The sequence below is a fragment of the Ailuropoda melanoleuca genome, chromosome 5 (assembly GCF_002007445.2).
Source record: "Ailuropoda melanoleuca isolate Jingjing chromosome 5, ASM200744v2, whole genome shotgun sequence".
NCBI lineage: Eukaryota > Metazoa > Chordata > Mammalia > Carnivora > Ursidae > Ailuropoda > Ailuropoda melanoleuca.
The window spans coordinates 56600287-56622746 of record NC_048222.1 but is presented as its reverse complement, the minus strand read 5'-3'; the positions used below and the strand labels follow the sequence as shown (position 1 = coordinate 56622746).

Here is a 22460-nt window from a genome sequence, read left to right as displayed (position 1 = left end):
CTTATATTTAGGGAATATTAGACAAAGCCTATATTACACATACAATTACATTAAATTAAAGAGTATGGTATAACTTTGGGTATTAATTATATGCTTAGCCCAGTTTCCCAAAGAATAAGTGCATGCTTTCCCTCTAGAAACTGGAAGATGCACTATTGCCACGGGGCAAAGATATCACAGGTGAACTGGACATTCTGAAGATTGGAATGTAAAGGTTAAATCACATAGTTCAAATCCTTTAAATTCTAATTCCATCAACTCAGAGTTAAGTAGGGCCTTTTCCCCACAGTATCACATGCATACATATTTGAATACAGGCACAGAAACTTGTCATTTTTATTGGGGTAACAAAGGGTCTCCAAATTATATTGAAAAATAAGTCCTAATTATTATCACTCCTGTAAAAAAAATTTAGCACATTTTCCACAAATGATTTATGTAAAAGAGAAGAAAATACACATAGTTTTATAATCTTAAACTTTTTTATTCCCTACCAGAGACATTTTGTCTTCCGTTTTCTTTCAGTTTTCTACAATTTCCAAGTTGCACCTGTATTTAACACTGCTTTAATCTGCTAAAGACATTAACTGATTGCTTTCCTAAATCTAAGGATTATATAGTTTTAGTATAAATATATATCACATATTTTCGTAAAATTTTGACAAAACCGAATAAGCATGCCTTGTTTTAAGTCCATGCTCCTTCCACTGTTTATAAAATCTGATTTAATGATCAAAAATTCTTGGTTGTCATTCTTCAGTTACAACAGTCTTCCTTCTGAACTGCCACTCCTTTTTACATAATAACAAGCAATAGAAAAACCAAAGAAATTATCTTAATCTTAGTTCTTCCTTTTGACACTATAAAATAATGTGATTTTTTTTTTTAATGAAACAAATACATCCAAAACTCAATACATTCAAATGAGCTGTGTCTCCTTCAAGGTGGTCACCTTGGAAGACCACAGTTCATTATCCTAACTACGCTACCACCGCTCAAAACTTTCGAACTCTTTTGGGATCGCCTTCAAAGCCAGCTACATACTTTCTACTATTACCTCAAAGATAGATTAATTTTTGGAAACTGTCCAAAGTCATTTGGTGCCAAGTGATGGTAACCATTAAAAAAAAAATCAAGCTTGATAATACTTTTTGTTTTCTTAAACAATGTGTATCATAAAAAGTGTGTATGACTTAAATTAGCTCTGAATACAATTCTAAAAGAGCAAAACCCAAGAGGTTTTGAGCAATGGTAGATGCTGGAATTAGGAAATAATTTTCCAGCATGATCACTATACAGGGTAACATTCATTTAGCTGTCTATGTTCTGGCATATTTGTTTAAAGTGAACATTCTGAAAGTTAGAATTTCTTTTTAAAAAGGAATATCATTCTTAGGAAAAAAAAAGAATTTTATTCCTTTAAAGCATCACTGTCAAAGTAAGTACTATGCAAGTGTTTTTTTAGAAACTAGTTCTCCTTACTTTATCAATGAAGACTACTTTAAAAAACTTGAAAGCAAATAACCAACTTATTTGCTCTCAGGCTTTTTAAAATCATTAACTGAAGATAAAATAATTTGAAATTTCTAAGGTACTAAAAAACAAACAAAAACCCCAAATGTAATAAAAACACATCAAGAACCAAACTACAATTTCTGAGCTGCACTGTTTATTTTGCTGCTTGAAACCTAAGTGACAGTATGCCACTATAATTATGGGGTTTCATCTAAACCTTTACTACACTGCAGGTACAGAAATATACGGACACATTTTTGGAGAATTGACATTTTGCAAAATGCAGCAAACATTTTAATTTATACATGAGAAAAGGAAGTGTTCAAAAGGGTATGCATTTCAAGTTATTGCAGGTTATTTGTGAGAGAATTTCTGCAGGTAAAACATGTTTAAATTTAACCAACAGTAACATGTCAGTGTATTTAAAATCATGACAAAAATCTTCTCTCTGGTCATGTTGCCCATGACAAATTACTATGATGTTGTATGTTTAGGGCAAGATGTCAATACAGCATAAATCCCATGGCATTTTGGTTTTCTTCTGGAGATTAAAGCTGTTTTTCTTGGGATAAATGCAGCAGCAAAACACAAACCAGTTGATCAAAAAAAGCACTTCTGCCATAGCTCCAATAATTTTCAGGACACATCAACCGACAGTAGTTTTGCCATTCCCAGTTCTTTTAAGGATTACATCTCTGCACTGTTGCATTAAGTACGTCTGTGAAAGCTTGTTCTCTGTTAAGCCAGTTTACTGACTACAGCCTGGTTGAGAGAATTTAGTTGGTTGGTCCATTTATCTAGTGCAGTATATCGGGCACCACCCCTCTTCTGATGATCCAATTCAAGGAGTTGGTTGACTTGATCAATTCGGCCATGAATAGTGCTGGAAATAAATAAAAGACATGTCTACAAACCGTTTTCATTGAATGCATCTATTGGACTATGTTTCATAAAATATTTACAATATCAATAAATGGAAAAGAAGAAACTGCGGCCACCACTAAGTGACCAATTTCAGAATTACGTATTTCATTCACTGCCTTATTAAAACTCTACACAGAAACTGGATTTCAGCTACATTTTATCAATTTCACTAAAAGAACCCAGTAGGCAGACACTTACCTGGTTAATCAAGACCAAATGTAAGCCCGTGAAGCTTTAAATACCATACTGCTTTCAAGAAAAATGTAATTTTCAAAACTATTACATACCATACCTTATACTTCAAAAACATAAAAAAATACTAGTCATTAAATAATTCACTAGCTGGATATGGGTCACATATAGAATGAGAAATCTTTCTGAAAACCATTTACAACTTTTTCAGAGATCAAGGGCTTAATATTTAGCTCACTCATTCACAAAAAGCCACCAGGCATACACATATATGTCTTTTAATAGAAAATCATAGCCAGAAGGTGCTTTTTGTGAAAAATTAAGAACTCCACTGCTACCTTTGCTCCCATTATTCAAACGTTATGGCCCTAAACATTTTGTGATAAGAAACAGCCGAGTACTTACTTATCCAATATGCACTGCACCAGCAAGCTCTCCACATCAGCTACATCTATGTTTAACTCCTAAGACAAAAGACTCATTATAATTCTAGTAATTGACTTCTTTAAAGACTTTATGAAAATAATTATTCTGATTTTAAATTCATTCTCACCATTTAAAGGAACTTTAGTGAAAAGAAAATTTAAGACAAATTTCATTATCACTTATATATTTTTGAGAACACAGGTCTAACCAAATTTAACTTTGTAATTTTTAAAGTATATTCTTTTTTTTTTTTTTTTAAAGATTTTTATTTATTTATTTGACAGAGATAGAGACAGCCAGCGAGAGAGGGAATACAAGCAGGGGGAGTGGGAGAGGAAGAAGCAGGCTCATAGCGGAGGAGCCTGATGTGGGGCTCGATCCCATAACGCCGGGATCACGCCCTGAGCCGAAGGCAGACGCCCAACTGCTGTGCCACCCAGGCGCCCCTAAAGTATATTCTTACCAAAAGTTTATTGTGGTTGGGTTAACACTTTATATATTTTATATATATTTTAGTTATATATTTTAGCCACTACTCTGTCTTCTATAACGTTCTGAGGCTGAAGGAATCTTTAAAAAGAAATGTAATGATTTCTTATTTCTCTTTACTGTTAAACTCAATTTATGCCAAGAAAACACAGAATAATTTACACTAAAAGGAAAGACCTAAGTAATGCTGTAATTTGAAAATGTATTATAAAATGTTACAAAAAATCATTTTTAAATATACTGCATTTATAATTACAAATTATAAATATTAAGATCCACGAATATAAGTACCTTAGAAATAAAAGGAATATGTATTCTTGTGTAAGGCTTAATTAATTTTATGAGCACTTGTGTTCTGATGTTTCGCAAAAGCTCTGAAATAAAAGGCAAAAACAAAAATAAATTTAACAGTTTGTATATCTGCATGAAACATTATGTACTTCTAAATCACATTAATTAACTATATCAATTATTTTCCCAAAATCTTTCTGCCTGGCAAGGACATAATAATGTATTTGGTTTTTTTGGTTTGTTTTTAACTAAGCTCTACGCCCAACATGGGGCTCAAACTCATCACCCCAAGATCAAGAGTAACATGCTCTACTGATTGAGCCAGCCCGGTGCCCCAGACATAAGGTATTTGGATCTAAAAATATTTGGGTCCAACAGACGCACAGTAAGATCAGAGGCTACCTTTTTCATAATTTTTTCTTGTTCCCACTTCCCTGATTTTGCTTATGCTGTGGTGCTACCTAAAATATCCTTTTGTCCTCTCGATAATACTACACACTGTTCATCATCTCCTCTATAGTTAACATTTTTCATGAAACTCTGATTCATGCCAGTTAAGTCCCTTATTTTATGCTCTCTGAAAAATCTAGAGTATTATATTTTATACAATGATCTTGCAATTTTCTCCAATTTCTTCACAGACAAGAGCCTTAAAAAAACAACAAAAAACTAGACTGGAGTTCATGCACAGGGCTTCTAAATTTTTCTATATCCACAAGTGTAGTATCATTCTAGCTTCATACAAGAACTTTTAAAATGTCTGCTGAATGAAAGAGAAAGGAAGGTGGGGAAAAAAGAACATTACTTCCAAAGTATTCTTCGGATTTTCCTGGTGCATCTGGAATTTAAGTATTTGAATGAGTTGTTCCAAATGGTCATTTAAAAACCCTCAAATAGCTCCATTACAGGTGGGAACACTGGAGGTACAAAAGAGGCCCCAGAACAAGGAATGATTTTTGTCTTTGTTAATCCAACAGAACTTATTAAAAATCTCATACACTTACTGGCCACCCTTCAAAGTAATGCATCGCCGCATCATCTACAGCCGACTACTTTTGAAGTTTTTGTTACTTATCCAAAATCCTAAAAATTAACTTTGAACCTAAGTATCAGTAGTAAACACGCAACAATATCTAAATTAGAATAAAAAGGTAAAAGGGACAGACAGCTACCTTAAGTGAAATGGATATCATGTAAGAATTTGATGATCTTAATAAATAGCAGGAAACTGGTAAATGATTTCTTTAATTTTAAATAATATCCTATTCTATGACAGCATTTAGAAACATTTCTATACTTGGCAATACACAGAAGAAAACTGGTTAAATTCCATGCAGCTCCATTAAGAAGCACTGCTTGACAGTGGCAAAGAAGGTAACTGAATTCAATTAGCAGAAAGAATATACCTTCAATGTGTTCCCTAATGAAAGGATCATCCATGATGTTGCTGTGATTTGTTTTCAGAATCTTTTCAAATTCAGTGATGTCATTATTCTGATAGGCACTAAAAGAAAAAGTATAAATCTTGTCAAACATGAAGAAGTCATGAATTAACTCAAATAATTCAAAAAGCCTATTTCTCAATTTTTATATGCAAAAATCTAAATTACATTATAGTTTCTGTCATAGAAATCAGAGTTAAACACAACACACACATCCTTCTCCAAATAAAATTAATTTCTTTTTTAATGCTTTCAGTTTTATAAAGATTAAATAAACCTTCTTTTGGTGTCACATACTATATTTATATATAGTTCATTAAATTCTTCTCAAAATCTTAAAACACTATTAAAAACTGACAAATTTAAAAACTGTTTAATGCTTGATAGTTTCAAATTACATTGTGCATTTATCATTTAATCCCTAAGAAATGAGGTTTCATGCATACTATTGTATGGAGGAATTTGGCCTTGTCTCAAATAAGATACTACATTCTCTCTGAAGATTATTCAGAAATGCAGCTTCCTAATTTTTATCTTCTAGAAAGCTACCAGCAACTGCTAAAACTCTGCAAAGTGAACATTTGATTCTAAATTTTCTCTAGCCTTAAAATTCCACTGAGTTATATAGCAGAAATATCAGTGGCAGGTAATTAGTGCCAAATGGGACACACACACACAAAGGTGAGAGTGATGGACCCTGCTGCAGAAGGCCAAAGGCTGATTTATGTTCATAATTCTCTGAGGTGTCTAGTATCTACTCTTAAAATAACTCTGTAGGGCACTATGGGGATTGCTAAAGGTGCTGAGAAGGAAGAAGCCAACCTTCTGGATATGGCACCACTGTCTGCTTTATATGTAAGACATATCATCAGCCATTCTGCACGCCCTCTGCTGTGCTTCCATCTGTTGGGTCGCAATGTAACTTCATGTTAGGGGCAGGTGATTCAAGTGCTTCAACAGGAATTATTTTCCTCTAGTCTGCTGGCAACTGACTAGGAAGATAAAATTAGGAAGCATTACTTTCTCACCTACCCCAAATACATTATTGCAAAAAATACTATAGGAGGATATATTCAAGTAGTGAAACTCTTGCACATGTGTATATTTTAACCAAGAGACATTCTTCCACTATTTAACTAACTTAAAAAAAAAATCTTATACAAGATGTGGGACACCACAAACCACTTGCTTGGGTCAAAATTTACCATTAAAATAAGCTGAGTTCCAATATAAAGGTTTCACTGGAGTAAACTGTATGATCTAGTAAAATATAAATACAGTCATTACCTTTTAAAGGTCTGATAAATCAGCTCTTTATTCCATTTTAATGTATTTATTTTAATTCAGATGACATATTAATGTCTAGGGCAAAACACTCCCTCAATTTTTCTTTAAGAGTTTTAAAAGTTTAAACTGTTGCTTAACAACTTAACTTTATAAACATTTTTCTAAAGTATTTTTACATAAGTGAATCTCTAAGCAAATCATCTTGTAGTTAATGTGGCCAAATGCTGAGGAATAAACCATTTGAAATATAGATGGAGAAATCTCCTTTCATAACTAAAATCAACTTAATTCAACAAATATGTATTACAATAAAGAAATAAACAATAAAAGAAAGTGATACTTTCTTAAAAGTAGGCTCCATGAACTCGACCTTGAGATCAAGACCTGAGCTGAAAAAAAGAACTGGACGTTTAACCAACTGAGCCACCCAGGCGCTCCAAAGAAACTGATTTTTTAAAATTGTAATTTAGAGTTCTTATCTCCTAACTATTCCTAGTCCCCTTAAGATAAAATCATTCTTATATTTTACAGCTGAAATTAAAGTTTCCTTAAACAAACAAACCTAGTAATGCGTAAAACCTATACCCAGATGAAAACAAAGTAAATGAGGGCATTTTACATAGGAACTCAAACAATATCATGTAATAAGCTACTTTCTCCAAGTATATAAAATTTATATATGGGTGACTCATAATTTATAATCTAACAGTACTTTTAAATCTTATAAGACTGTTAGAAGAATGCCTTATCCCTTCCATTATCTACACACATATGCAAAAAACCCCATTCTACTCTATGTCCCTAATATTCTTCCAGCCTTGGTAAACTCAGCTGCACAATCTAAAACCAAAGACTTGAAGAAACCGAGGCTCCATTTATTCCCAGCCCAGAGGAAAATTTTTCTTGCTCACTGATTTCTTTTGCAAAAGTAGGCCTTCTTTTCCAGGCTTTTTCGCTTTATCTTCTATACTTTACTTAATATTAATTGATCGTAGCAGGTTTTTCAGTTGCTAACCATCATACCGTGGAAGTCATCAAGAAATCCTTCGGTTTCTTACCAGTATGACCCCTCTCCTCCTCACCTCAGAATATTATCTGAGGTAAACTTATTTTAAATGATTTTTTTTTTTTAAAGATTTTATTTATTTATTTGACAGAGACAGAGACAGCCAGCGAGAGAGGGAACACAAGCAGGGGGAGTGGGAGAGGAAGAAGCAGGCTCATAGCAGAAAAGCCTGATGTGGGGCTCGATCCCATAACGCCGGGATCACCCAGGCGCCCCTATTTTAAATGATTTTTAAAATCTTGTCAATTGAGCAAACATGTGAATAAAGACATTGTCTTGTTGAACATTTTTGACTTATGTGGACCAATTCATAATTTCATTTTGGATTAAGGCAGGTAGAAACAGCAAACATTGTGAAATTGTTTTAAAATACCTACAATCAGTTTTCTACTGAAAAACAGCACACACACAAACATGTAGAGAATAAGAAAAAAAACCAGCCAATACTATACTATAAATCAATACTATACAAAATCTTGTGACTAATGGAAACAGAATAAATGACTTCAAAAGATAAAAATTTCACAAACTCTGGAATATTTTAAACCAAAATACAAGAGTAAATTTGGAGTTTTAACTGAATTCTCAAAATTTCTCTCCCTCTTTCCCCTCTAAAAATTCACTGCTTTAAGGAACTTTACCTTAACCGAAATATAAAATCTTACCTTACTAAATTCGTCATTGCTAGAATTTCTGGATCATTTTTGTATGGTTTGGCCTAAGGACATTAAGGAGAAAAAAAAAAAAAAAGAAAAATTAACTATGCTATATGTACAAAGAAAGAGTAACATTTATTTCCAGAAAAGATAGCCAACAGAAATGAACAATTAGAACACACACATACCTCCTGTGAGTCAAATGGATTTATTCCCGATTTCATTAGCATATTTGCTAACACCAAATATTTTAAGCAAGTGGTTCGTCTTGGACTCCCCGATTCATCATAATTCTTGAAGGCTTCAAAAAAATCAGTGTGTGCCTTTTCAAATTCACCTTCTCTCAAGTGCATTTTACCACCACATTCTATAAAGAATAAAAAAGAGTCAAAGGGTATTTGCAGTTCTGTACTAAGATTGAGCACTTTATAAAAATCAAATGAAAACTATGATAGTGGCTTTCCATTTTTTTAATTCTATAGCTTGAATAGCACTAGCCCCAAGGTACTTGCTTTAATTCCTTTTTATTGGGGGCAGTGGGAGGGGGAGAAGAGACAGTGGCGGGAGGGGTGAGGGAGAGGGGGAGAGAGAGGATCTCAAGTCGGCTCCACGCTCAGCATGGAGCTGGATGCAAGACTTGATCTTACACCCTGAGATCATGACCTGAGCCAAAAATCAAGAGTCAGATGCTTAACCAACTAAGCCACACAGGTGCCCCAGTACTCACTTTAATTCTAAAAAGCAAGTTCTTCATTATAAACATCAAACAAGCATTTGGAAATCTTTATTCTCAGTTGAGGCAGAAAATAATTTTGTGTATATCATTACAACTCAAGAATAGAACTTCTTTTTTCCCCCCCTCTCCCCCCACCGCCAATCTTGAGAATAGAACTTCTGATGGTAAATTTTCTATTCAAGTAGTTCATTGATGTAAAATTTTACAAGACAAAAAATTCAATTTCTAATTCTAACTTCTTTCTAAGACTACATCATTTCACTGATTTTACTACTTTGCCATTTATTTTCACTACAACAGAAACAACCTTCAGTGTCATTCAGCCATATACAATGACACCCTGGTATCTTCCTGTGACACTGCCCACCCTTCTCCAAACAAAACTTGCCTCTGATGACTCCCATGATCAGTGGATGAGGGATGGCAGACTTGATGTGAAGTGACTGTTCATAGAGTGCTTTAAGTTTTTTGTTATTCTTCTGTGCCGTGTACATTTGAATTTCCAAAGCGTATATTTCTAATAACTGTGTACCTTTTTTCAGGTCATCTTCTCCATCATCAGTCTAAGAAAACAAATAATGAACTTTAGTTAAAAAAGAATTCACAGTCAACCTAGTAATTCTTATTTGAGTTAGCCTGAGATCCTTACGTTTATAATACTAATTCTGTGTGTAAACACACTACAAATTTTAATTAAGATCCAGGAATCTAAGAATACTACCTTTAATAGACAAAAAGGAATGCACACATTCTCTGTACTTTCTAGTCACTCAATAAGGAAAAAGTGACCAGAAGTATTTTTTAATGTACAAAATGTTATAACGTTTGTTTTTATCTTGGAGGAGTTTCTTTATGGTCTTCCCCAAATCTTCACAACCACTTTATATCCACTGATTTGATCAAAAAGCACTTCCAAGCGCCTTCCTAGTGCCAGGCAGGCACTGGGTCTACCTTGGAGAAACACACAGTTAAATAAGCTAATGTTCCTGGCAATCTAGAAGATTAATCTGTCAACAGATAAATTACAATATAAATAATGATTCTATTTGAAGCATGAAGCAAGTGCCCAGAAGAATGGAAGAGAAACTAACTAACTCTGCTGATGTATGTCAAAGGAATAACAAAGGTGGTAACATTTGAGTTCAACTTTGAAAAATAACCAACAGTCCACAAAATACAGGCCATGAAAAATAGAATATAGGCAACAGTCAGATAATCACAAATATCAAGCCCTTACACAAAGCCAAAATTTATTATTTATTTGGTCTTCCAACAGAATTCTGTTTGGTCATTCACTAATGAATCACAACCAGGTAAAATGTATGATACGTAAGACACAATTTGTACATCTAGATTATCATAGATCTCTGCTATAACGTTATTTGCAATCAGACAGAATTTTCTTATGTTCCAAAATAAATTGAGCATAACCTTCACCAGAAGGCTTTTTCTTATTCCTTATATAAATGCTGAAAGACCCTCTTCCATTCAGAAATGGCTCTTCTATTATTTCCACTTCATGTGGAACTGAACTCACAGTTGTTTATACATCAGACTAAGCTTTTCTAAGAACGTGTAGATAAGAAACAAATCATAAATAACTAATCTGCTTTATGAAGCAAAACTATTGAGTTTTTTTTTTTTTAAGATTTTATTTATCTATCTGAGACACAGAATACAAGTGGTGGTGGGGGGCCAGAGGGAGAGGAAGAGGGAGAAGCAGACTTCCCACTGAGCAGGGAGTCCAATGCGGGCCTGATCCCAGGACCCCAGGATCTTGACCTGAGCCAAAGGCAGAAGCTTAACTGACTGAGCCACCCAAGAGCCCCGAAGAAAACTATTAGGAAATAAAGACATATTCTTTTATAAAAATCTAAAAAAAAAAACAAAACCAAAACCTAAAAAAAAAAAAAAAAGTTAAATGAAAATACATGCATGTGATTAATTTACAACACTTTCCCGATCAACTTTTCTCCCATTCACAGGAATAACATATACAATTAAAAAATAGTACACAGCCTAGGAAGAGGTTAAAAACATTTAAAACAGTATTTCCACATAAATTTTAAACTAATACCAAATAATGTATTGATCAAAATTATAACCACAGTTAAAAAGTTATAGAGGTGTATTGTCCAGATCATGTGGTCATTCAAATTTAAGTAAAATTAAAAACTCATACACATTTCAACTGCCTGATGACATGTAGCTGGTGCTATCATATTAGTGCAAATACAGAATATTTCTAGTTTCTAGCATAATATGAAGTTCTAATAGACAGGACTGTTACAGAAGATTGATATATGATAAACTCGGTATGAAATATCTTTATTACATATCTCTAACATTCTTTCCAATTTTCACAGGGTCTATAACTAAATACGAAAGGCTTATTCTTAGTAAGTATTATCAACTAGCCTATTTGTTTATGGATACCTGTGCCTCAATCCATAAAAATAATGATTAAGACAGGAGAAATGTAATATGCAGAAAAAACAAACTTTCTGGTATCTTATTTGCCAAATTTTATTTTGGGGATGAATCTTGAACAAAAACATCCCCAATTAAGTTTCAAATATAATTTTTTCTTATGCTTTTATTATGAAGAATTATTAAGAAAAAATAAGAGAATGCTACCTGGCAGGACTGATGTAACTGGCGTAAAATTTTTTGAAGCTTTCCATATTCTTCTCGTTCTAAATATAATTTCCCAAGCTGTAAAAGAACATACTTATTAAAATCAAAAGATTTCAACAGGAAAAGGCATGATTCTTTAGGAGAGCTTATTAAGGACACCCTCCCACTCTTCACAAAAAAAAAAAAAAGTAATTGTGATTGTTACCTTTGTGTTTGTCTTAAACCACAGTCTATCATTCTTAGCATCTTTCAAAGCTTCCAGTGTTGTTTCATAGAATTCCTGCAGTAAATCCATCTGACATAAAAAATCAGAATTCTATAATTGTAAACAGCAAATTTGTACCTGTTAATAAAGTTAATTTGAACAAACTAAAAGTGCATCTTTGAACTTTAATACACATAAGATACACTGTTTCTGAATGTGTGTCAGTCTATAATTTAACAAAACCTTAGCAAAACTGAGAACAAATTTACAAAAAGTGCCAAGATCTGTTTTTATGTGTTTTTAAAAAATAAAACCCAGAAAATATCTAATGTTCTAACAGTATGATTTGTCCTTTCCAATCTAATAACTCATTTTATATTGATGGAAGTGAATGATATGCACATTGAACTAGCTGTGCTGTTATTAACAGCGCGTATCTTATTCACTCTACTCTCAGTTGGTATCTACTATGTGGCAAACAGTAGGCAAGCAGCTAAAGAAACAATAAGCTTCCCTCAAAAATTCTTCTATAAATGTAATTAATCAAGTAACTGAACTACACAGCTCTTAAGTTACTGGTGAGCTGCTGCAATTAGGGAGAGGGTAAAGTCTAGCACAATTTTAGCTGTGTCTAAACACCATCAATTCACCAATCTGAGTGTGACATTTTTTCGTGGAAATCATTCTATTTTGCATTATAGTAAGCTCCCCTACCTATCCTCCCACCCCGTCCGGCTCTGCCTTTGTTTGAGGACCTGATTCTCTAGATCTCTACTTAACAGGATCAAGAGGTAAGAGGGCCATGACAACAGGAAAGTTTAATACTTTCAGAACAGGCTGCCTATCTATTCAAGACTGCCGATGACATATTGAATAAGTTGAGTACCGCCCACCCAATATCTATTCTTACTTTCAAAGACAAAAAGCGTACATATAAGAACACGAAACAACACACAATCTTGAAGCTTGAAATTAATTCTCCCCAACCAACATCTGGCATAACATTTATAAATAGCATACCAAAAATGTTTTGATGACACTTGTTTGTAAAATTCAGAATATATTTCCCTACATAAAAAAGCCCTCCCCAATATGTAACAACTCTATAATTAGCGCCATTAATTACTAATGTTTTAACAAAACGTATACAGCTGACCCTTGAATAACATGTTTGAATTGAGTGGGTCCACTTATATGTGGATTTTTTCTGATAAATACAGTACGGTACTGTAAATGTATTTTCTCTTATGATTTTCTCCATAACATTTTCTTTTCTCTGGTTTACTGTAAGAATACAGTATACACATAACATATAAAATATGTTAATCAACTGTTTATGTTATAGGTGAAGCTTCTGGTCAACAGCAGGCTATTAGTAGTTAAGTTTCTGAGGAGTCAATAGTTATACCACAGATTTTCAACTGCACAGCAGGGGGGCAGAGGGGAGGGGCTTGGCACCCTAACCCCCATGTTGTTCAAGGGTCAGTTTTAAGTTTATTTTTCTCTATTTTCTTTACATTTTCTTTCTTTCTTTATTTATTTACTTAAAGATTTTATTTATTTATTTGACAGAGAAATAGAGACAGTCAGCGAGAGAGAGAACACAAGCAGGGGGAGTGGGAGAGGAAGAAGCAGGCTCATAGCAGAAGAGCCTGATGTGGGCTCGATCCCATAACGCCGGGATCACGCCCTGAGCCGAAGGCAGACGCTTAACCGCTGTGCCACCCAGGTGCCCCCTCTTTACATATATTTTAGATATAAAGAGTATTAAACGTTTTAAGAAATCCTAAATGACATGGAGAATAAATGACATACAGAATACTTCTTGTATCCCTCCCAAGGCCCACTGTAGTTTCTTCATCATTAGCCCTTTCTTTCACCATCCATCACTCACCTGTTCTTTGTAAAAGCATTTACTGAACACTTACTGAGTAATGCCAAGTACTAATATGAGTGAAGGGTCTCCTCTCACGGATCTTTAATCAAATCTACACAAATCTAACTGAAGTCGTGATGGAGTTTATTGGAAGGAGCTATGATAGTAACTACATGGGAGTTTAAGCCTGTAAAAGTTGTGTGCAGATTATGTACAGATTATGTACCTCAAGATATTATTTGAAGAGATATAGCTAGTTACTGCCTTTCAATGTTGTATGATTAGTACTACAATTAATAAAATAGTATATATTATTTGTAAAGCACATTAATGCTTGGCATAACTGCTTAACTAGAAATCTCTAGGCCTTAAAAAAAAAAAAAGACAAAGCCTTTAGTATGAATAATTATAAAAAGTTGGAAGGGTTTGTTATAACAGTTTAAATCAAAACACACTGTCAAGTACCAAGAGGAAAAATCAGAATCTAACCTGTTTAGAAGTGGAGATATAATCAAGAATAGAATTAATGGATTTTTCAGAATAATTTCTTGTGACTGCACTCCGAATATAGGTCAATAGTTGTTTATATCTGTTCATCATTTCTGGAAAGTTTGTCTGTCAGGGAAGAAAAATGCAGTATTAGATATGTATTTATGTGCTAAAATATCTACATGATTAAGACCATAACACATACTACTACATAATGGAAAAATAAAGTTTTATGATAGAGAAAGTATGTATGACAGAAACACTATAAACATTTTAGCTTAAATTTGGAATTTCTAGATTACTGACACATGAGCCAAATTTATGAAGTTACCCTATGAAAAAGAACAATTTACAGATTTTCAAAATTTCAGATATTGTTCTCATTGCACAACAAACATTTATTGAAATCATGAGAACTATTAAAATATTCACAGACCAAAAAATATAAATAAATCCAACTTTTCAAATGCCTTGGGCACCAACTATGCAGATATCAGCTATATCCTCTCCTGAAGATTTACCCCTTGATAAGAAAGCTCTCTAACAATAGTGATGTGTTTCTTTTCTCCCTGTATTATTGGTTGGCTCAATGATAAAATGTGAAGTGAACGAATCTTTTCAAGCCCAGGTACTCATCCCACCATCAAGGAAAGTCCTCCCACCCAAGTCTCTCCTCAATAGATGTAGCTAATGTTGCTTTTCCTTGCAGGACTATTTGCACTACTGTGGTTATTCCAGAAAACACGAGCGATCTGAGGAAATAAAGAACTACCAGTCAAATTTCCAACACTTAAGTATTCTGGTGGATGGTCTATCCTCCCTCAAAGTATATCGTGTAAGTCAATTTATGAATCGAACCTGACAACTTGCATCCACAGTCCCCACAATCTCCAACTGCTATTAATCCTTCTTTTCACTGGGTTCTACTCTACTTTTAATCAGGGAGGCAGAACACTGGCAGATACAGTGCTTTTCTTGACTAATAGACAATGTGTGGACTTATAGAAAAGAAAACAATAGTTGGGATAGGTGGGGAAAAATGGACAGAACAATGGGAAAAACCTTAGTAATATGTAGTATCAAACTACCTTATTTCCAAGTATGCCAGTACCATGTAAGGGTAAATAACAGGTAATATCCTAACAGTGAGCTCTTAAAACCCAAGTTACAGAACATATCTTATGGCAAAAGGCAAATCAGAAATAGGACTGTCCTAATTTTGAGATTGTATCTGGATACGGAAAGAGAATTTTAGCAAAAAGTTATAGCTTTGAATTCATTTTCTTATGCTCTAGTAATTTTAAAGCTCATTTTTCAATAATTATGTTACTATATTTAAAGACTGAAGGAAGATTAGGTAAATTACAGCGGTGATCACAGAGCAGTTGATAGCAAATCCTTCCAACTTTTTATTGCTCAAAACCTTCACACAGCAACATGGGTCTTATCCTGAATCCAACTAGAAAATGAGGGATGGAAGCTGAAACTACTATTCACAGACGCTGTTTGAGCAAATAAAAGGTAAAGAAGGAAGGTAGGCAAAGTAACACAAACTACAAATAATCCTTTCCCTTACTTACTTCCCATCTTGGTTCAAGGTAAAATGGTAAAATCAAGTCTTATGGGTGGCATATATTTAAATGGGCTCAAAAACTAAACCAATGCTAGTATGTTATGATAGCAGTTTTCTAGAGTCTCTTGGTATTATTTCAAATCATAGAATCTTAAGAGTTGAACATTGGGCTTCTAATGTCACTAAAATTGTTTAGTCAAAATCTCTGTCCCTTGAGATACCTGATGCTTCTCCCATATCCTTCTAAGCTATTAATTTAAATATAGTATGTGTGTGTGTTTAGTATTTTCACAAATAATAAATGGAAAGAAAGCACAAGGGCTTTCTTTGTGTAACAGAGATACTTTTTGAGAATATCAGAGCAGAACTAGAAAGGGTAAATTCAAGATAGACATTTTCCCTTCTTTAACTGTATTTAAATGCAATATGCAATATGCTTATTAACGTTTAACATGTTTTGAATAGTCTTGCTATTTTTTGGGGGAAGAATGAGCTAAAATATTTTGTGGATAGTTTTTGTAAATGTCATGAGGGCCCTTCCTTGTGAAGGTAGGTGAGGATGCCAGAGTGAGAATACGTCAAGAACAGGATGAAAGATTAGTAGACGTTAACTGGACAAAGGTAACAGTCAATTCAGGGAGTTCAATTTCAAATAGATGGGATAAGAGGTTAACAGGGAAAGGGAGTAAACATATGAAAAATATAGAGATAGACTGCCAGCTATCCCTCCATTTGCCATAGAAGCAACTGCTTACCTCTGCTATCTTAGCTCCTCTTTATCTTTTTCTCAAAAATTCCTCTATCCTTAGTGATTTTAAGGTTCATATCTGTCCCTAGTCCTCTCATCTAACCATTTTCCCCTCCACCTCTAGCCTGCACTCTTGAAGACTAGCAATTCTATGAGTACAATGTCATGACAATCCCAACTTATCTATGACTTCATTCAACAACATATCTGAGAACCTACTGAATGCCAGCCACTATTACAGATGATAGGAATGTAATAGTGAATAAAACAAAGTCCTGCTCTCATGGAGCTTACAACCCATGAGGATGAGGGCAGCAGAAAAGCAATAAGTAAGTAAACAGATTAAGTGGTGATATAGTCAAAAGAAGAAAAATACCAGGGTAAGATGAATGTAAGTGACGACGGGAAGGATGTGATTTTATATAAGGTAGTCAGAGGAAGGCCATCCTGATATATGGTGACACTGAACAGAGATCTGATCAAATGAGGAAAAAAGCCATGTGGCTATCTGAGAGGAGAATCTGGGGCAGAGGAAAACAGCAAATACAACTATTTACAAGTAGGAGCATGCTTAGGATGACAGGAGGACAGCAAGGAACCCAGTAAAGGAGAGAACAGAAAATAATATCAGAAAGGTAGCAAAGGGCCTCCTTTGCTGATATAGGGCCTCCCAGGCCATGATAAGGATTTGGATTTTATTAAGGAAGGTAGGAACCATTAGAAGATTTAGAGCAAAGGAATGACATAATCTTGTATTTTAGAAGGATCACTCTAAAAACAAAAACAAAAGGATCACTCTGCTGCTTGTAAAGAACAGACTGTAAATAAGGCAAGGATAGAAGTAAGGATACCATTAAGCTACTGAAATAATCAAGATGAGAAACGAATGTTGGCTTGGACCAGAGTAGCAGAAATAAAAATGGTTAAGCAGCAGTCAGATACTAGATGTATTTTAAAGATATTTAAAAACATCTGGATTTACCAATGGATTATTTGAGGGGAGAGAGACAAAGAGGGGAGTCAAGAACGATGCTAGTTTTGGTTCTTATCAGTGGAAGTGGAATTCCTTGACATATAAAGTAGAATTTTTAAACTCCAAAATAAGCACTAACAGTTTGTGGAAAAATCACTCTGTTAATAATGCAGCCATATACTGTCTACGTAGCTACAGGATAAGCTACAGGATAAGTTTTCTTAACCAGGAAAGTTTGACCCCTATGCAGAATTTTTTTTTTACTTGGTATTACTGTAGTCACAAATAAAAAGTAGGCTAAGTATAGAAATATATCAACAGAATTATTTTAAAGAGGTAGACAGAATGGCATTTTGTTGCCATGAGGTTTTTACCCACAGAATTTATTTCATTATTAGTTTAATTCCCCTCAGAACAAATCTTACCAACTTGAAGTTAATCTTAATCATTTGCTTCAGTGCTTTAAATCCCCATTCTCCTTTTTCACCTTCAAGTTCCAAAACCTAAAAAACAGAAGACATTTTTAATCTAACTTAATGCTAATGTTATTTTCTAATGACACCAATGTCTGTTTTTAATTAATTTTACATCATATGCACAATGAACATTTCCCCAAGAACTCCACCATTTCTCAATGCCATTTTTAAAAGGCTCTAAAGTCCCCTTTTCCCCTCTGAATAATCTGCTGGTAAGAATAATCCAAAATTTATCAGTCAAGAAATCACATTATTTAATATGGAACCACACCTGTGTGATCTGTCCTCCAAAGAAGGAACAAAACTGCAGGGATAATACCTATTGATGATCATGCTGGTTTCCTTCTGGCAGAACCATACTGGCTCTTCAGGACAATGGCCCTGCTTTATAAATAGCTTGATTAGAAAAAAAGCAATAGGATATCCCTTTTAAAAGATCTGCTTGTACTGCAAAATGCAAACTTATTTACAGGATTATCACTCAGTATCCAAAAGTCATTTCTGAGATAAAATTCTGAGCCATCATTTGAAAAAACAGACTTTAAGACACAGAATCAATCAGAAAAAAAAAAAAAAAAATGAACCTTTTGAAAACTGCTTAATGCTGCTTTTGGGTCATCTTCTTTTAGCGCTTTAGAATTATAGTACTGATTTTCCAAATCCACATTTGGCTCGGAGTTACTATCTTCAGAGTATTCCTGTGTGTTAGAAAGAGATACTAAAATGAAAAAGAATTCAACACATTGCCCTGTAAAAAGTGAATACTGTTGAGATGGAAAAACTATACGTGTATACAAAACAACCTTGCACATACAGGTAAAACGCCACTGATACTTAATCATTATTTAAAAAACAAGCGAAAAAGCCAAAATCAAGTGGGGAGAATAGAATCATTTCTTTCTTTCAGATCAAAACTACAATTTCCATTGAATTAACAGAAATGCAAAATGCAAAAAAATAATATTGGTTAATGACCCCCAATTCTGCAGTGGTTAACCTTTTGTTGGTCACAGAACCTAAGCAAAATCACCATAAATGCTAATTACTACATAACTGTGAAATGTTCATCTTAAGTTCTGTAATTTAAATTTCTCTACTCCTTAAGTCTAAATTTCATTGTTCTAATATGGCCTGACTACCTAGGATGATAATCTATATATGGCAGACTAGTTTATTGCTAAACATAATTATATGTTAATAAGAATATTAGCTTTATGTGGATTCCACATTACCCAATAGCTATTATTATATTAATGCACTTTAACTAGCTTTATAACAAATGAAACTAAGAGCAAAGGAATTTATATAATTTTATTTGACTTTCACCACATAAATTCAATTCTTAGTACTGAAACAGTAAGTAGAAAGGAAAACTGGAATAAAATAACTATTTTGTGGAGTAGTACAGACAAGAGTTTAAAATAGTTCCAAGACATTCAATTTAATGATGAGAATTATAAAATACACATAAGTTAGTATAATGAAAATCATTATTTTAGGAAGGCACAAAATTATTTCCATCAGCTACAAGTCATTACAAAAGGCAAGCTTATGTCAAATCAAGAACAGTATCTCGAAGTAAACACAGAAAGACAAGAACAGTATCACAGAGTTATTTCTAAATCCAAATACTTAAAATTTTTTTGAGAGATATTCATGAAAAATCTGTACTCGAAGAATGAAAAAAAGTATAGTGAGTGCAGTGTTAGCTCAAAAATACATGAATACAAGATGAATTTTTCCTGTGACCAGCAGATGGAGGGGGATGTTTGATATTAGTAGAAAACCAGTTTTATCTGACCACAAAGGCTTTGTAATGTGCACCCTCTAGAGGACAATTATTTCCTGTGTAAGGACATGAATGAAACATGGATGCAGTCTTCCGGATTTGATTGGGAATTCTGTTATGTTTAACATGAAAATCCTTTGCAACACTTCTCTTTGGGATGAGATCAAATTCTGGGTAATAAATTTCATAATCAATCATTCACTTCTTGACCCTGTAAACTAGGTTTGACTACAACTGATCAAACCAGAAAAGCAATTAATAAAAACTTAATAAACAAGCAATTAACTTAATAAACAAACAATTATTTATGATCAAATAATGCTGTGATAGTGAAGGCTTCTGAACTAGGTTTTGAAAGATAAATGGGGGTTTGCCTGCTAGAGGAAACAGGAGGGGAAAGAGAACAGTAGATACAAAACAGCATCATGGGAGGTAACTAAAGAACTAAAAGCAGTCACACTGTTGGAACATAAAAAGTCCTTATTGATTCTAACTTCAACATACATCTCAAATTCATGCACTTTCCTCCCTCTCCTTTGCCAGCCCCCTAGTCTACCAAGCTACTTTCATCTTTCCACAGACTTCCCATTGTTATTTTTAACCTTCAAATTCCAACCTTCTTGTGGTAAGCAGCCAGAATAATCTTCATAAAGTGTAAATTAGCACATTCCTTTTCTCAAAAATGGTTTCATATTGCTCTTAAAATTAATTTCAAAAATAATCAAAACCTTACTCCTGACTATACTTCTAATCATATCTCTTAATTAAGTTCTTCCTGAGTCATTCTGCTGTACCTGACCTTGCCACACAAGTGGCCATAACTCCCTCCCCCCCCAATCTGGTTAACTACTGCATAGTGTCATCTCCTAAGAGAAGACTTGGGAGTAAAGCATCACAGTTATAAAACCTACTCTACACCCTTGGAAATCAGTTTTTCTCTAGCTAACTGTTACATAACACACAGGACGAGGACTAGCTAACTAACCAGAAAATGATTTTTCTGCAACTCAAATCTTCAGAATACATCCCTGACCCTGGAAATATATATATTTTTTAATTTGTATCTATCACAAAGTCTAAGAATTTGGATTGTCACTCAAAGTCCACTTATTTTTGGTTTCTTGGCCCGTAACAGATTATAATAAAACTATGCCAGGATATGAGTGAGTAGAGGGAAACAGAGAAAGTAATACTTAAAAATCTAAAATCTCAATTACCCAGAAATTACTGAGTTGATTATAACATTGTTGAAGACAGGAACCTTTACATTTTCTACCATGTCTAACACGGTTCCTCATCATTCAACCACTGAACGCTTCTTATAATATAAGGCTGGCTATCTATAACTTCCGATTGGTTCCAGACTAAAATTTCTAAACTTTGTGTGTTATAACTCCTCCAAATCACAATGATCGAGATAAAACTTAATCAAGTACTCAACACTAGTGAATATATTCTTCTGGTTTTTCATATTACAGCTGACCCTTGAACAACATGAGTTTAAACTGCATGGCTCCACTTACACGTGGATTTTTTTCCCAGATAAATACAGTACAGTACTGTAAATCTATTTTCTGATTATGATTTTCTTAATAACATTTTTTTGCTTACTTTATTGTAAGAATACAGAATTTAATACATATAATGTATGAAATATGTGTTAATTGGCTGTTTTGTTATCAGTGAGTCTTTTGGTCAACAGTGGGTTATTAGTTTAAATTTGGGGGAATAAATACAAATAGTTCAAATTTTAGGAATAAAAAGTTATACATGGATTTTCAACTGGGGGTAGTGGTGCTCCTAATCTTTGTGTTGTTCAAAGGTCAACTGCATATAGATGAAGTGGAATGTATAATAATTTTTGCATAACTGCAATTCAATTCTTAAATGGTATTGCGAAAATGTATAAATACGTAAGAATTGATGTTACTGACTGGCATTCTTATAATTAGGCAGTCCCTTGTTATGATCTGCAACAGCTTATTCAGAGGGTTTGAACCAGCCTCTGTGACATCACTAACCTGTCATATGCAGTTCAATGAATCAATACAAGCTGTGTACTACAGTAACTATTCTTCGGTTACTACATGGATATTTTGAGAAGTCTTTAGAATAATTCTGTTGTTTAGATAGCTACTGTTAGATACCTATTTAGATACTCAACGATAATGATCTTTAGCATATACCTGCAATGAAGTGTTGCTCACGAAAAGGCAAATTAAATCTTTCCCCTCAAGCTATTCATGGTCAGAGACAGAGATGCAAATGAAACAGCAATGCTCTAATACAATAAAGACACATATGAGGTACACTAGCAGCTCAAAAAAAGGAGTGAGTTAGAGGAAGGAAAAGTTACCTGAAGCAGGTCTAAAAATATGAATAGGAGTTGCCTGGGGATAAGGAAAGGCATTTGAAACAAAGCAGTTAACATGTGCAAAGGCATGGAAGCTTGAAATGTACTGCATAATTCAAAGAAGCACAAATAGTCAGATTGGGCTGAAGCACAGGATGTGTATAAAGAACTGATAAGAGATAAACTAGTATCAGACAGAGGAACAGGGCAATAGGAATCTAACAAAATTAGATCAAGTGGAACCACTTAGATCAAGTGGAACCACTAATTTTATAGGGAAATAATCAGACTGTGTTTTAGGAAGAGTACTCTGGTAA

The 22460-nt window shown here is 33.9% G+C and overlaps 1 protein-coding gene across 3 annotated transcripts in view; it reads right to left on the bottom strand.

Moving 5' to 3' along the window:
- Positions 1-312: 312 nt before the first annotated feature.
- Positions 313-22460, bottom strand: part of COPS2 (COP9 signalosome subunit 2) — a 30218-nt gene continuing 8070 nt past the window's right edge. For 2 of the 3 annotated variants that reach the window (XM_011222822.3, XM_034661004.1), the window contains 12 exons: positions 18586-18699; positions 17951-18028; positions 14232-14357; positions 11867-11977; positions 11662-11739; positions 9413-9587; positions 8477-8655; positions 8298-8350; positions 5244-5341; positions 3838-3920; positions 3037-3095; positions 313-2398 (listed from right to left, as the gene is read on the bottom strand). In XM_011222822.3, coding sequence (XP_011221124.1) covers positions 2254-2398; positions 3037-3095; positions 3838-3920; positions 5244-5341; positions 8298-8350; positions 8477-8655; positions 9413-9587; positions 11662-11739; positions 11867-11977; positions 14232-14357; positions 17951-18028; positions 18586-18699 — 1299 coding nt within the window. In that variant the 3' untranslated portion in view covers positions 313-2253. The remainder of the gene's footprint in view (positions 2399-3036; positions 3096-3837; positions 3921-5243; positions 5342-8297; positions 8351-8476; positions 8656-9412; positions 9588-11661; positions 11740-11866; positions 11978-14231; positions 14358-17950; positions 18029-18585; positions 18700-22460) is intronic. The other variant, XM_002917544.4, reaches the window with a different exon arrangement.